Source organism: Convolutriloba macropyga, chromosome 8 (genome assembly GCF_964194025.1).
Source record: "Convolutriloba macropyga chromosome 8, txConMacr16.3, whole genome shotgun sequence".
Taxonomy (NCBI): Eukaryota; Metazoa; Xenacoelomorpha; order Acoela; family Convolutidae; genus Convolutriloba; species Convolutriloba macropyga.
The window spans coordinates 2,893,553-2,906,702 of NC_134475.1; the positions used below are offsets into that span (position 1 = coordinate 2,893,553).

A 13,150-nucleotide genomic window follows, 5' to 3' on the forward strand; every position below is an offset into this window, starting at 1 on the left:
CGTCTGCAATAAGAACGTCAAATATGACAAAAATCAAAAATTAATTTTCTTTTTGTTAAAAACCTGGGTCAAAGGCAATAAAATCATAACGAATCCTTTAAAAACATTAGATATTGTGACACCAAGCTCTTTTGACACCTTCTCATGAAACCAATAATGTCATATTTGGCCTGTAATTAACGAGAAGAGGTAACAAAAAGACAATATGGAACAAAATTGCGAAGTTAAAATCCAAAGTTTTTTTGGAAAACAATTGTTTTCAAAATCATGAAAGCCATCAGCTATCTAGTAATATCTGGAAATCGGCTCATCTATTCTTCCAGTGAAACCGGGTCATTGTACTGGAAATTTCATATCAAAAAGACAAAAAAAAACGACAGAAAATTTTTCTAGAAATGGTGTCGAACGAGTTAAAACCATAATATTTATCTTCAAAGATTTTGATATGTTAAATTATGCCTTATTTTGAGCGCCAATAATGTGATATATGAACTGTCAATAACGTTAAAATGTGACAAAAATAGAAAACGTGAAAAATGGCAAAAACCCAAAAATTAAAAAAAGAATCTGAAATCTAGTAGTATCAAAGCCAGAAAACCATAACTTAAGGCGTAAAACCGCAACAGATATTTAAATTTAAATCAGTAGAATGAAGAAGCATTCTTTCTTTGGTGACACTAAGCTACAGGTTGACAAAATGAAGAAAAAAATAGGCAATGTTCAATAAGCCATTAATTATTTAAAAATCAATTATTTTCAAAAGTCAAAACGACCATAAGCTTTCAAGTAAAAAACCTAGATGCAATCATTTGGAGCTGCAAAGAAAGCCAATTGGATCTATCACCAGTAATTTTTGATTTCAATTGTTCTGTTCTTTTATTAATACAAAAAAAAAGATCGAATTTTTTTAAAAAAAGAAGAACGACTGATTGCAATCCGATTTTTTATGGGTCCAATATTGGTCCAAAACTAGCCCTGCTAATGCTTTTCGTCCATTAGGAGCACTTAATTTTTTGAATGTTAGAGATATAGATAATTTGTTAGTTAAAAAACCGAAAAAATGCTGCGTTTTTGATAATAAACGAGTAAAGTTAGCAAAAAACGGCAAAGTTTTTATTACAGAGCACTCTCAACGGAAGTTGAAGTAGAATTAGACCCCTTTTTGAGTCTACAGAGACTATGTTAGTGGTGTTCGGGTTTGTAGTTCCTGCAAATTTAAAGTGCTTTAATAGAACTTATTTTTCGCGGTTTTTGATGAAATTCTTGAATTTTGAAATATTTAGCCAGAATTTTAGACAAAAAAAATAAATAAAAATAGTCGACAACATTTTCTTGTCTTTACAAATAAATTCAACAACACTTTCTTAAAAAAATTTAACAAGTTTTAGCCAAATTGACAAAATTTTAGTCAAAAATTCCGGAAAATGTGAATAAAATTAACGGAAATGACTCTTCTCAAAAGTTTAAACCTCGATAACTCCCTGTAAAAAACGAAAATCAAAAAAATCTTTTTAATTCCATGTTCTACGCTGGACGAGTTTTCTAATGATACCAGTCTCAACTCTCTACGATGAATATATCGATCGGCCAAAATTGTCTGAACAAAAAAAACCCATTTGAGTTTATAGTTCCTCCCCCATCAAGAGGGGTCGGAACAATGAAATGCCCGGCAATCAATGTGTTATGAGGAGTAATTTTGACGTTGGCAAAGATAGCAAAATAGGGTTGGACTTAAAGTCTGGCAGCCAAGTTGGAAATTATAACTGTTGCGTGGATGTCAGTTTTGAGGTGTTTGCTCTTTAGGTTCTGAAGAATATGCAGGACGAGTCCAAGCACGCTCTGCAAACCTTCCAAACGGCAGTAGATCTCAAGTTCTTGCGATCAGTGGTGAGGGCAAATGAGATACAGGCCACCTTACAACAAGCCAGGTTGGTGTCAGCCAAGAAAGGTTTTTTCAGTCTGGGCAGAACATTCCCAGACAAACACTTTTTAAATTGTAATCGGATTAAGCTCTCTGAATTAAACTTTTTAGTTAGAACTGATATTGATTCACTTCAAATCAAATACTAATGCTTATCTGAAACAAAACTAATTGAACCCTCGGAAAAATTTCAGAAAACTTGAGTCATAGTGCGTATATTAGTGCAGGTTTTTCGCTTAGTGCTAATTAGATCACCCGGAGCTCTAATCAGGTGCATAGCATGTTTGCTTATTGATCAGTTGGCTCTTAAATCGGTTATTGTTGGGTACTGTTGTCTGCGAATGTCGGATTTTGATTTGAGAGAAAAATGGTAGCCGTTGTGTGTTCAGTTTCAGTTTGCCAGATTTGGTCAAATTGTGTATGAAGTTGATTGTAAGTTATTCAAGAACAATAAAACTGTGATGGTTTTTTTGCAGGATTCATTTCATTCGAGAGCAGATTCAGGAACTTGAAAACACAAGTGTAAACTTGGGTGCTGGTACCTCTATCGAATCGAACTCTTCAACGAGTGGCGGAACAGGCACCAGTTCATCTTCCTCTGGCTCTGGCACAACATCCAGCAGCTTATCGGGTTGCACAGCAGCTGGTGGAAGTGGGACAATTAGCAACAATTCAAGTAGCATTCCGACAATTTCTGCTCCAGGCCATACTGGTGCTGCTTCTGCTGGATCAGGTAAATCAACTGGTATCAAATTTGATTTTAGCTTGTCAACAGACGTCTGTGATATATTTTGGACAAAGATTTTTCATTCCTGTCCGTTTTGGCGCTCTTCTTGTGGTCTGTTGCTTATTAATAGCCGCCCTCATCTTCTCAGCCGGCTATTATAGCGCTCCTATTTTTTTTTACAATTCAAAGAATTTGAATTGTATTGGGGCGCTGTCTTTTTTTTTAAAGATCTGTTCACATATTTTCATGATTTTCTGTTCACACATTTTCTGTTCACACATTTTCGTTCACAAAATTTCACGCCGTGGTTTTGCGGCGTGAAATTTTTTCGCTCTAAATTTAAAGTAGAGTGAGAGAACGCTGTTTGAACAAAAATTCGCTTTCTCGCAAGTGGTTTTTTGTTCACATGCGGCAATTTCACTTTGATTTTTACAGTTTTTTCGATTTTTTGTATCGGATTTTTTTTGAAATGGTTTTCCCAATCCGTTCATAGTCCGTTCTTGGTCTAGTTTTCTGTTTAGTCAATGAAAATTCTTTGAATTGTGTGTCAGGACTTGTCCTGCTATGTTTTTTTACTTCGTCGAATAAAAAAATGTATCGCTTTACCTCATTTTGCCGCCTTTTCAACATTTTGCGTGAAATCTTTTTGACTTCTCTAGGCTAGTTTCTCTCTTCTCTCGTCCTGCTAAAAGTGATTTTGAACATCAGTTGCTCAGCAAAGCAATTCAAAATGAACACAGTTAGTACAAAAATGGATGTCAGAAATAGAAACGGGATAAACCCATAAAGCCCAATTTTAGATGCCCGCTATTTGAACGTCGTTCCTATAAGTCTTATTTACCATCTGTAATGCTTATTGTTATTGATGGTAGCCCCTGTAGCCGCTCTCTCTAAAACAGAAGTATGTTCAACCACGAAATGCCATCAAAATAAATCGGACTTAAAAAATGTTTTTGTAAAAAAATCTTTTTTTTTTTTCAATATCTTCTGTTATTTCAATCCCAATCATGCTTATTGGAATCAACGGCGGCTATTTTCCGGCAATCTGCCGGGTATGTTTCCCTAGAAGAGCTGCTAATGGTTGATTTACGACTTCATGCTTGTGTGCTATGCTGTTACTAAGTATTTTTGCATGTAGTTTTGTGTTTTTCGTGCCTTAGTGCTTCTAATTTTCAAAAAATTCTGTATTTTGCTAAATTTCTAATTTCAATTTTTTTAAGATGTCAAGTATTTTTAGAAAATTTTTTCAAATTCTTCAGATTTTCTCTTTCTTTTTGCTTATATAGGATTAGTGCGTTGTTGTATATCGTAGTGTTATCTTGCTGGAGAACTGTTGTGAAGTCCTTAGTTAATTCTTGTCTGAATGGTATTTCAGGACTTGTCCTGCTATATTTCCTTTTACTTTTCGATCACGTTTTTTGCTTTACATGCCACGACTTTCAGTTTGGTTTCTAACTTACATCTCTGTTTCAACAGAATGGTTTGCGATTGCTTTCACTCATTGAATTTCCAATTGTATTGAATTCAAACAAGGCGTGCTTCAAGGGGGTCAACGGAGGCTATGTTGAGTTGTTGCTTATTTTGAAGGTCCTAATTGCGCTCTAACAAATTTCTCACTATTATATTAGTCCTGCGATCTTTTTTATGCAATTTTTTGCTTGGCTGACTTTTGTTCTGGTGCATTTAACTTTTCGTCTTTACAAACGGGGTAGATAGTTTAAGCCTGGAAGGCCTTAAGTGGCTGAGCTGCTCTTTGGCAGCCTCAGCCATAGTACTAAGTATGCGATTCTTCGAAACTGTTTTGAGGAGACATAACTTCATGTTATGAAGGAGGGTTTTTTTATCTTGAACCTTTCTATTTAGTTTTTTTAGTTTGGAGCTATATTTGTTCATCGGCGTTAGTATATTTTGGTCAGACGTGACTTCTCTTTTAAAAATACTTCCTCACTCTGAAACTGACTTTTCTTTTTTAATAGCCGCACAGCGATAGCTGGTGCTATTATTTCGCTTCTCTTGGCTTTTTTACGACTCGAAGAGGAGTATTGGTTTTCTTAAGGTTTTTTTTTTACCGGAAGTACTATTTGTTCAGGCGGCGTTTTGACCTAATAGTGGAAGTGAATAAATTACCGTGTGAACTAACTTTTTCTGAGCGAGAAATGTTTTTTGTTCATGCGCTGCGTTCAGTAAATGACTTTATGACTTTGAATAGAGTTTTTGAGAGATTGGTGCATATAGATAAGTTTTTAGCCGTGTTTTCGTCCATTTGGCCCAATTTTTTTTTAATTGTAACTTGTTTTTTTAAATAAATTCTGATTGATGCGGCATGAATGTGCAACCATCTGAAATCGATACCACAATGTTTCCGAGAGCTTAATAATGCGTTTCAAATGCAAAATTGGCTCATATTTCTCAATTTTTTTTGTCAATTTTTGACTTTTCAATAATTTCATTTTTGGCTCTTTGAGCGGAGCTTTTTCTACCAAATTAATAAAAATTTCGAAGCCTTCTTGATAATTCCTGACTTGGATGCCTCTCTTGACGTGAGGTATTTTTGTTTTATAAAATAGAAAACATAATAATCCGAGTTTTGCGGGTTTTTTTGTACTTTGAATTTATTTACTATAAGAATAACTTTTGGTGCACCTCTGGTATTTTTGGTTGCGTTTTGTTGCTAATTGAATTGCTTTTGGTGATAACTTTTTAAAATTCAGTGAAAAGTTTTAACATATTTTGTTAATTGAAAGATTATTGTTTTTTATCGTAAAACAGTGTTTCTATTGAGAGAATTTTAGGAAATTCATAAATTTTGTATCAATTTTTGGTCGTTTCTTGCAGTAATCAAATTTTTCTTCCAAAATAAAGTTTTGGGAGCCTAAAATGGTTTGATTTTTAGTGGTCGCGTACTTTGATGTTTTCAATTGCGTACAAAAAAGATTTGGCTGGTTTTATATACAGTAGTAGTGTAATATATTTGTTCAGTTGGGTTTATGGGCTTTCTTCATTTTCTGACTGATTTTTTAAGTATTCATTTTACTAGGAGCCAGTTTAAAAGGCAATTCGTTTAAGAAGACGATTCTTCGAGTCGTTTCTGGAATTCTTCCGGCTGTTTTTTATTTCGTCAAGATTTTTGTTACGACCATATGACGTCACAACCACTTCAAATCTGCTTTTTGTTAATCCGTTCATGCAAATTTACCTAAGTGCGTGCGCGACGTCATTTTTCGCTTGTAGTGGAGCGAGTTTTTTTTTGTTCATTTAAGTGATTAAATTTTTGGTCACACTTGACTTAACTCACTCTCAAAAATGACTTCCTCACTTTGAAATTGACTTTTGTTTACTTTAATTCAAAGAGATACGGTCAAATGGGTATGTGTTACTATAAATGAAGGTTATTTGATAGCAGCTAATAAAGGCAGCAAAAACTTAAGCCGATTTTTGATAAAAACATAACATATCAGCTTTCAATGAAAAAGACGATTTTATCTGTCTTTCTGTTTTTTGTGACTGCAGATCTACAAAGCTATTGCGGCTATTTTCTGGCAATCTGCCAGCTATGTTTTAAATTTAAAGAGATAAGTTCAAGTGAGTGTGTCACTCCAATTGAGGGTTATTTGAGAGCAGCTAATAGGAGCCGTAATAATTTAGACCTCCTAATCAAAATGTTAAAAAATATAACATCTCAGCATATCATCAAAAGAAATTTTGTTTTGTTCAGTTTCATTTCTTTTTGAGACTGGAGATCTACGATGATTTTGTGGCTATTTTCGTGCAATATTTTTGGTATATAATAATTAGGATTTGCTGGTAGTATTCGAGATCGAAAGGATTTTTTTCTCATAACAAGTCCTCCCTATTCAAACTACAAACAACAAGTAACCTACCTTCCCCTCACCCTCAGAGACCTATCCAAAATCTTATTTATAGCTTATTTCTTTTTTCTCTGATATGTCTGATTTGGTTAAGATTAGTTTAGACATTAAATTGTACATCGAGTCGTTTCCGGTTTTTCATCGGCGGCTTGTATTTTATGCAATTTTCCGCTTGATTGATTTTCGTCTCAAGCCTCTAACTTCTCGTCCTCCAAAACGAGCTAAACATGTAAAGCCCGGATGTCATTAAGTGGCTGAATAGCTCTCTTAGAGCTCTACGCGTCGCTAGTATTTAAGTATAGATTCCTCTAATTTCTCGAGGATTTATAATTTCTAAGTGTGAACGGCAGTTCTTAAGAGTTTGAATCCACTATGTTGCCCAATGACACCATCTCATTATTGACGGGTCTTTTGAGTGATATTTTATTCTCTTCAACCGTTTCTTTTTTATTTAACACTTTTCATGACTTGTTTTCAGATACTGTTATTTTTTTGGAAATTACCCACTGTACTTCTTAATTGCTCTCAAACAAAGTTTGTAGCAATTATATTAGTCTTGTTGGTCTTTTTATGCGATTTTTCGCTTGACTTTTTTTATCGTTTAACCCATTTGACTTTCTGTCCTCAAAAATGGTATCAAAAGGTAGCGCCCAGCGGGCATTAAGTGCTCTTAGAGCCTTTCAGCTCACTACCCTCTAAGTATGCCAATCACAGAAACCGTTTTGGAGACCTTTACTTTTGGTGTGAAGGGCGGTTCTTAGAGGTTGACACCCCACTCACATACACGCGCACACCTCACCCCCTACAGCAGCCCCCTCTTCACTTCAACCCCAATCCTCACCTCTGCACATCGTTCAGGTCGTAAGGGGCCCTTGCAGCCGAAACCCCCTCCCACCGTTGCCCCCCCTCACTGTTGCCCCCATCAGCCGCCCGCTGCGTTCCCACCGATGCGCTCAACTCACGCCCCTGCAATTAAGCTAGCTTCACTAAACGGTGGCTAGCTACTGACGAAGGCAATTGCTCGCCGGTCGTTTGAAAGCAATTCGTGCTGTTGAGCAAATTGTGCTGTTTTCGGATGTTGCCTGCTTTTGTAATTCATTGATCTAACACGTCATCTCATTGCTAAGATGTCTAATCGAGGTTGACCCCCCACTCACACACACACACACACACACACACACACACACACACACACACACACACACACACAGAAGACCCCTCGCGCCCTACAGCAGCCCCCCTTTTCACTTCACCCCCAATCCCCACCGCTGCACATCGTTCAGGTCGTAAGGGGCCCTCGCAGCCAAAACCCTTTCCCACCGTTGCCCCCCTCCCCCCTCACTTGCCCCCATCAGCCGCCCGGTGCATCCCCCCACCCAATGCGCTCAACTCACGCCCCTTAAATTAAGCTAGCTGGCTTTACTAAACGGTGGCTAGCTACTGAAGAAGCCAACCGCTCGCCGGTAGTTTGAGAGCAATTCGTGTGATTCGATCAAATTGTGCTGTTTTCCGATTTTGCCTGCTTTTGTAATTTATTGATCTAACACGTCATCTCATTGCTAACATGTCTAATCGACTCTGCATTGAGTGTCCAATCGAGGCTGACCCCCCACTCACACACACGCGCGCACGCACAGATACTCACACACACGCGCACCCCACCTCCTACAACAGCCCCCTTTTCACTTCACCCACAATCCCCACCCCTGTACATCTTTCAGGTCGTAAGAGGCCCTTGCAGCCGAAACCCTTTTCCACCGTTGCCCCCCCCTCACTGTTGCCCCCATCAGCCGCCCGGTGCGTCCCCATCGATGCGCTCAACTCACGCCCCTGCAATTAAGCTAGCTTCACTAAACGGTGGCTAGCTACTGACGAAGCCAATTGCTCGCCGGTCGTTTGAAAGCAATTCGTGCTGTTGAGCAAATTGTGCTGTTTTCGGGTGTTGCCTGCTTTTGTAATTTATTGATCTAACACGTTATCTCATTGCTAAAACGTCTAGTCGACTCTGCAGTGATTGTCTAATCGAATCTCATTTTTTCTTTTTGACTCTATGGTTTCTCGTATCCTATGGTATTGGCGTCTTTGACACCGCTTGTTATCAGAAAACTGACTTTTTTGATCTTGCCAATTTTTGTTGTTTTTGCCATGACATGTCTTATCGGTTCTCCAATCGAATGTTCTTATTTGAACTCTGATGAAGCATAATCAATCTCATTGATTGTCCAGTTTGTTAATGATGTTTAATTGCTCTCAAACGAAGTTTGTAGCAATTATATTAGTCCTGTCGGTCTTTTTATGCGATTTTTCGTTTCACCGATTTTTCGTCTGACGCTTTTGACTTTTCGTCCTCAAAACGGGATAATTAGGTAGCGCCCGGCGGGCATTAAGTGCTCTTAGAGCCTTTCAGCTCTGTTTCAGCTCAAACTGCTTTGGAGACTTATTTTTATGGTGTGAAGGGCGGTTCTTAGAGGTTGAAGACACCCCAACTGTTGACACCCCCTACCGGGCTGTTGCCCCCCACCACTCTGCTGCCCAACCCCCCCTCCCTTTCCGTCTGCCCCCAGGTGCACCCCAAATCCCCCCGTGGATACTGACGAACCACCGATTTTAGAGGTTGAAGACCCCCCCCCCCCCCCCACTGCCCCACTGTTGACCCCCCTCCCCCCCCAACTATTAAAACCACACTGCGATGTTGCCCCAACCCCTATCAGCACCCCGGTGACCCCCCCGTAGCTAGCTACCAAGGAACAACAGTTCGCTAAAAACACGCAAGTTTATACTAATTTTCACAATTTTTTTCAAGCCTTAAAAATTTTTTTATCATTTTTTGAGTTTTAACAGCCCTAGATGTCAAGGAACCCACTCTAGGGTATGATAATAGGTTACTGCAGAGTTTCTAGTGTTAAAAGAATGGTTTCAATATTTCACCATTGCGAATTTTGGCTTTTTTTGACAAGGTTTTTGAAAATTTTTGTCGTTTTTTTAGGTTTATCCAGCCTCAAGAACCGAGGAGCCTCCTCTAGGGTTTGTTAATAGGTTACTGTATAGTTTCTAGATGTAATGAAATTTTTTGGACATTTGCTGTCATTCAAGTTTTTTAAGCCCCGGGATTCAGAAAACCTCCTTAAGGGTACGATAATAGGTTGCTGCATAGTTTCTTATGATAATAGAATGGTATTCAACGTTTTAACATCACGAATTTTAGCAGTTGTTTGATAAAACTTGATTTTTTTTCAAATTTTTCAAAATTTGTTGTCATTATTGAAGTTTTTCCAGTCCCAGGAAGCAGGCAACCTCCTATGGGCTTTGATGATACGTTACTGAAAAATTTTTATTGGCCATAGAATAGTTTTCAACTTTTTAAAATCACATTTTTTATGGATTTTTTTTTTTACAAAACTTGCAATTTTTTTTGAGTTTTTTAAAATTTTGTCATTTTATAGGTTTATCTAGCCTCAAGATCCAAGGAACCTCCTCTAGTGTTTTATAATAAGTTACTGCATGGTTCTTAGCTGCAATGGAGTGTTTTTAAAGAATTTAACATTACTAGTTTTTGCATTTTTTGAAAAATTTTTTGGCAAAATTCATGTTTTTTGAAATTCTCTTTTTAAGGTTTTTCCAGCCTCAAGAGGCAAGAAACCTCCTCTAGGCTTTGGTTATAGGTTACTGCATAGTTTTCAGATGCAATGTTTTCTTTTTCAAGATTTTAATATCTCGAATTCAAGCAATTTTTTAAGAATCCTATGCAATTTATTAAGTTTTTTGAATATTTTTGATTTTTCATTTTTTCCTCCGCCAGGGACCTCCTTCAAGGTTTGATATTAAGCTGTTGCTTAGTTTCCATAGTTATTGGAATGGTTATCATTATGTTAATGACTCGAATTTTAGCTTTTTTTTTATATAATTTAATTAAAAATTTTTTTGAAAATTTATTATGTTCCGAGCGTATGGATCTTTATGGGCCAGCGAAACTGTTTAAGGCTTGAAATAGGGATACTGGATAGTCTCCTGAGACAATGGAATGGTGTTCTGAAAATAATAATTTCACGAGTTTTAGCAAGATTTTGTTAAAAATTTGCTGTTGTTTTTAAAAATTTTTGAATATTTTTGTCCTTTTCTGAGTTCAACTATCATAACTGGCCAACAAAGCTTTTTAAGTCTTGTAGATGGGTTTCATTACAAAAGCCATAGTCGAAAATTGTTTTTGAACATTTTCTTCACTGCGATATGTGGAAACTTTTCTTCTGAATTTTGCACTTTAGTTTTTTTTCTATATGACTTAGTTACTAACAAGGCTAGAAAACTTGAAGTTGTAGTTTCAAATCGCATCATGGAATAAATTCCTAGTTCTCTCTCTCTCTGTGTGTGTGTGTGTTGGTTGGTGTTTCTTTCCTTCTCTTTCTCCTTCACGTTTTATCTCGCACTCTCTCTCTCTCAACTCTTTTGTTGATGCAGCACTTCAGCGGCTGTTATGTGGCGTGAGGTCATTGACTATTACCCTAACCTCACGCCCCTTCAATCAAGGCAAAGCTAACCTCACTAAACAGTGGCTAGGTGCTGACGAAGCCATTCGCTCGACGGTCGTTTGAGAGCAATTCGCCCGACGTTAGTCGTTTATGTTTTTGGCTTTGACGGTCTAGTTTTGAAAGTTTTTTTGAGAATGCCCCCAAATGCACTCGTAGTCGATAGATAACACTGTTTTTTCAGCCGTTAATGCAGGAGGGACAACCTCTCACCAGAAGCAGATAGTGACTAGTAGTGGTGCGATATATGTATCGAAGCCGCCCTCTGACCCAATGACCTTGATAAATTCGAACACAATGACCTCCAGTCACCTAGCTGCCTCTTCTGCCTCCGCTCTCACCATCGCAACTGCACATCCTGTTGAACCCAACACGTGACAAATTACGGTTGGTCACGTGCAGCAGAAAACTCTTAAAGTGTCAATATTTCTCAATTGGGAGCGAAACTTGCTAATCTCCAAATGTGAAGTAAAATGAGACGAACAATCCTCAATTTTATGCTGTTAATAAACTTATTTTAAATCAAACTCTCAAACTTATTCTCGACAGTTCATCCCAAAAACTGGGCCCATTTGTGTTGATGAAGAGAGGTGGTAAAATTCTGAGTATTCTCTGTCTGTGGTACTGTTGCAGAAACGCTCCCCCAATTAAAGCTGAATCAATTTCTCCAATATACTAATTTTATCCTTCCAAATCCATCTCGTTTTGAATGTTATATGTTCTATTTTGTCCAATAGTTATTTGCAGCGCTAATCGTGTACATCAATCAATGTAATCAACTGAAAAATTTGAGAGTGTCAACAGTTTAATGGACCTACTGTCCCCCAGCCACCCCTCTCCCTGGATCCCGCGAAGAATATTTCACTCGGGCTAAACATTGACTCTCAAGTCATTAATGGGCGATAAAGGTTTGCTAATCATTGTTTCTTCCAGAAGGAACAATGGTTAGCAATTCCTTCCAGAAGGAACAATGGAAGGAACATATCCTGAAGTCTTGCGCCTTAGTGCGCTGAAGACTTCAGGAGCTTTTCACCCCTAATGGCACGTGATACATACACAAATAGTAATATGCTACATAAAATATGCTGCAATGTGGGGGCGTAAGTGGCACTGGGGGCTGAAGCAGAAGAGAATCGGGTTTATTAAGCTGTTCTGTTCAATTCCTTTCTTAGTGGATGTACCGTAGCGAGCGCTCTCGTTGGTGACATGCGTTGTGACTCAATAATCCTTTCCTCAATTTTATTGGTTTTGTTTCATAGCTTGTATAGAAATGTTTAATTCAACGATTTTCACCTTTGCTTCTTTTCAGACTGAATATCAAGTAATTTGAGGATCAATTTTAAAATTAATAGTTTGAAAAAGAGGTTAGGCTATTTTTCCCCAAAATTTTGAGCTATTTGAATTTTCTTTTTCTTGGGATTTTTTTGGTGTGTGACAACCCGGTGCATCTTGTGACTCCGCCTGAAAGTGACAACAGTCCACTCGTGTTCTGATAGAACTGCGTCTAACGTTCATCAGATATGTTTATAGCTTCGAAACTGTAACTAACGGGTGGCTCATTGCAGCACTCATGGTTTTTTTTACGAATCTAAGGTGAGTATTGGTTTCAATTGTTTTTATAGCTGCGAAGCTGTAAGCTGAGCGGAGCTGTATTGCGGTGCTCTTGGTTTTTTTTACAACTCGAGGAGTATTGGTTTTCTTAAGGTTTTTTAAACGGAAGTACTTCGTTCAGACGGCGTTTTCACCTAAAAGTGAAAGCGTAAAGTTGCCGTGTGAATTAATTTTTTCTGAGTAAGAGTGTTTTGATCATGTGATTCGATCATTGAATGACTTTGAAAAGTTTTTTTGAAAGAATGCGGCATATAGATAACCATTTTTAGCCGTTTTTCGTCTAATTGGCCCAGTTTTTCTTTTAGTTTAGTTTTTTGTAGGAATAATTTTCAATGGAAGATGTATTAGTATGTGAACCTCTGAAATTCATACCGCAGTGTTTTTGAGAGGCTAATAATGCATTTTAAATTCTAAATGAGCACATATTTCCCATTTTTAGAATTCATTTTAGGCTTTTTTAATTAATTTCTTTATTTTTGGATCTTAAAGCGGATTTTTT

The 13,150-nt window shown here is 37.5% G+C and overlaps 1 protein-coding gene across 1 annotated transcript in view; it reads left to right on the forward strand.

The window, feature by feature from the left end:
- The window catches only part of LOC142344386 (uncharacterized), a 57,377-nt gene extending 45,474 nt beyond the window's left edge, over positions 1-11,903 (forward strand). Inside the window, exons 8-10 of the mRNA XM_075395994.1 lie at positions 1,804-1,928; positions 2,398-2,654; positions 11,225-11,903. Of these exons, the coding sequence (XP_075252109.1) occupies positions 1,804-1,928; positions 2,398-2,654; positions 11,225-11,418 (576 nt within the window). The 3' untranslated portion in view covers positions 11,419-11,903. The remainder of the gene's footprint in view (positions 1-1,803; positions 1,929-2,397; positions 2,655-11,224) is intronic.
- Positions 11,904-13,150: the final 1,247 nt, after the last annotated feature.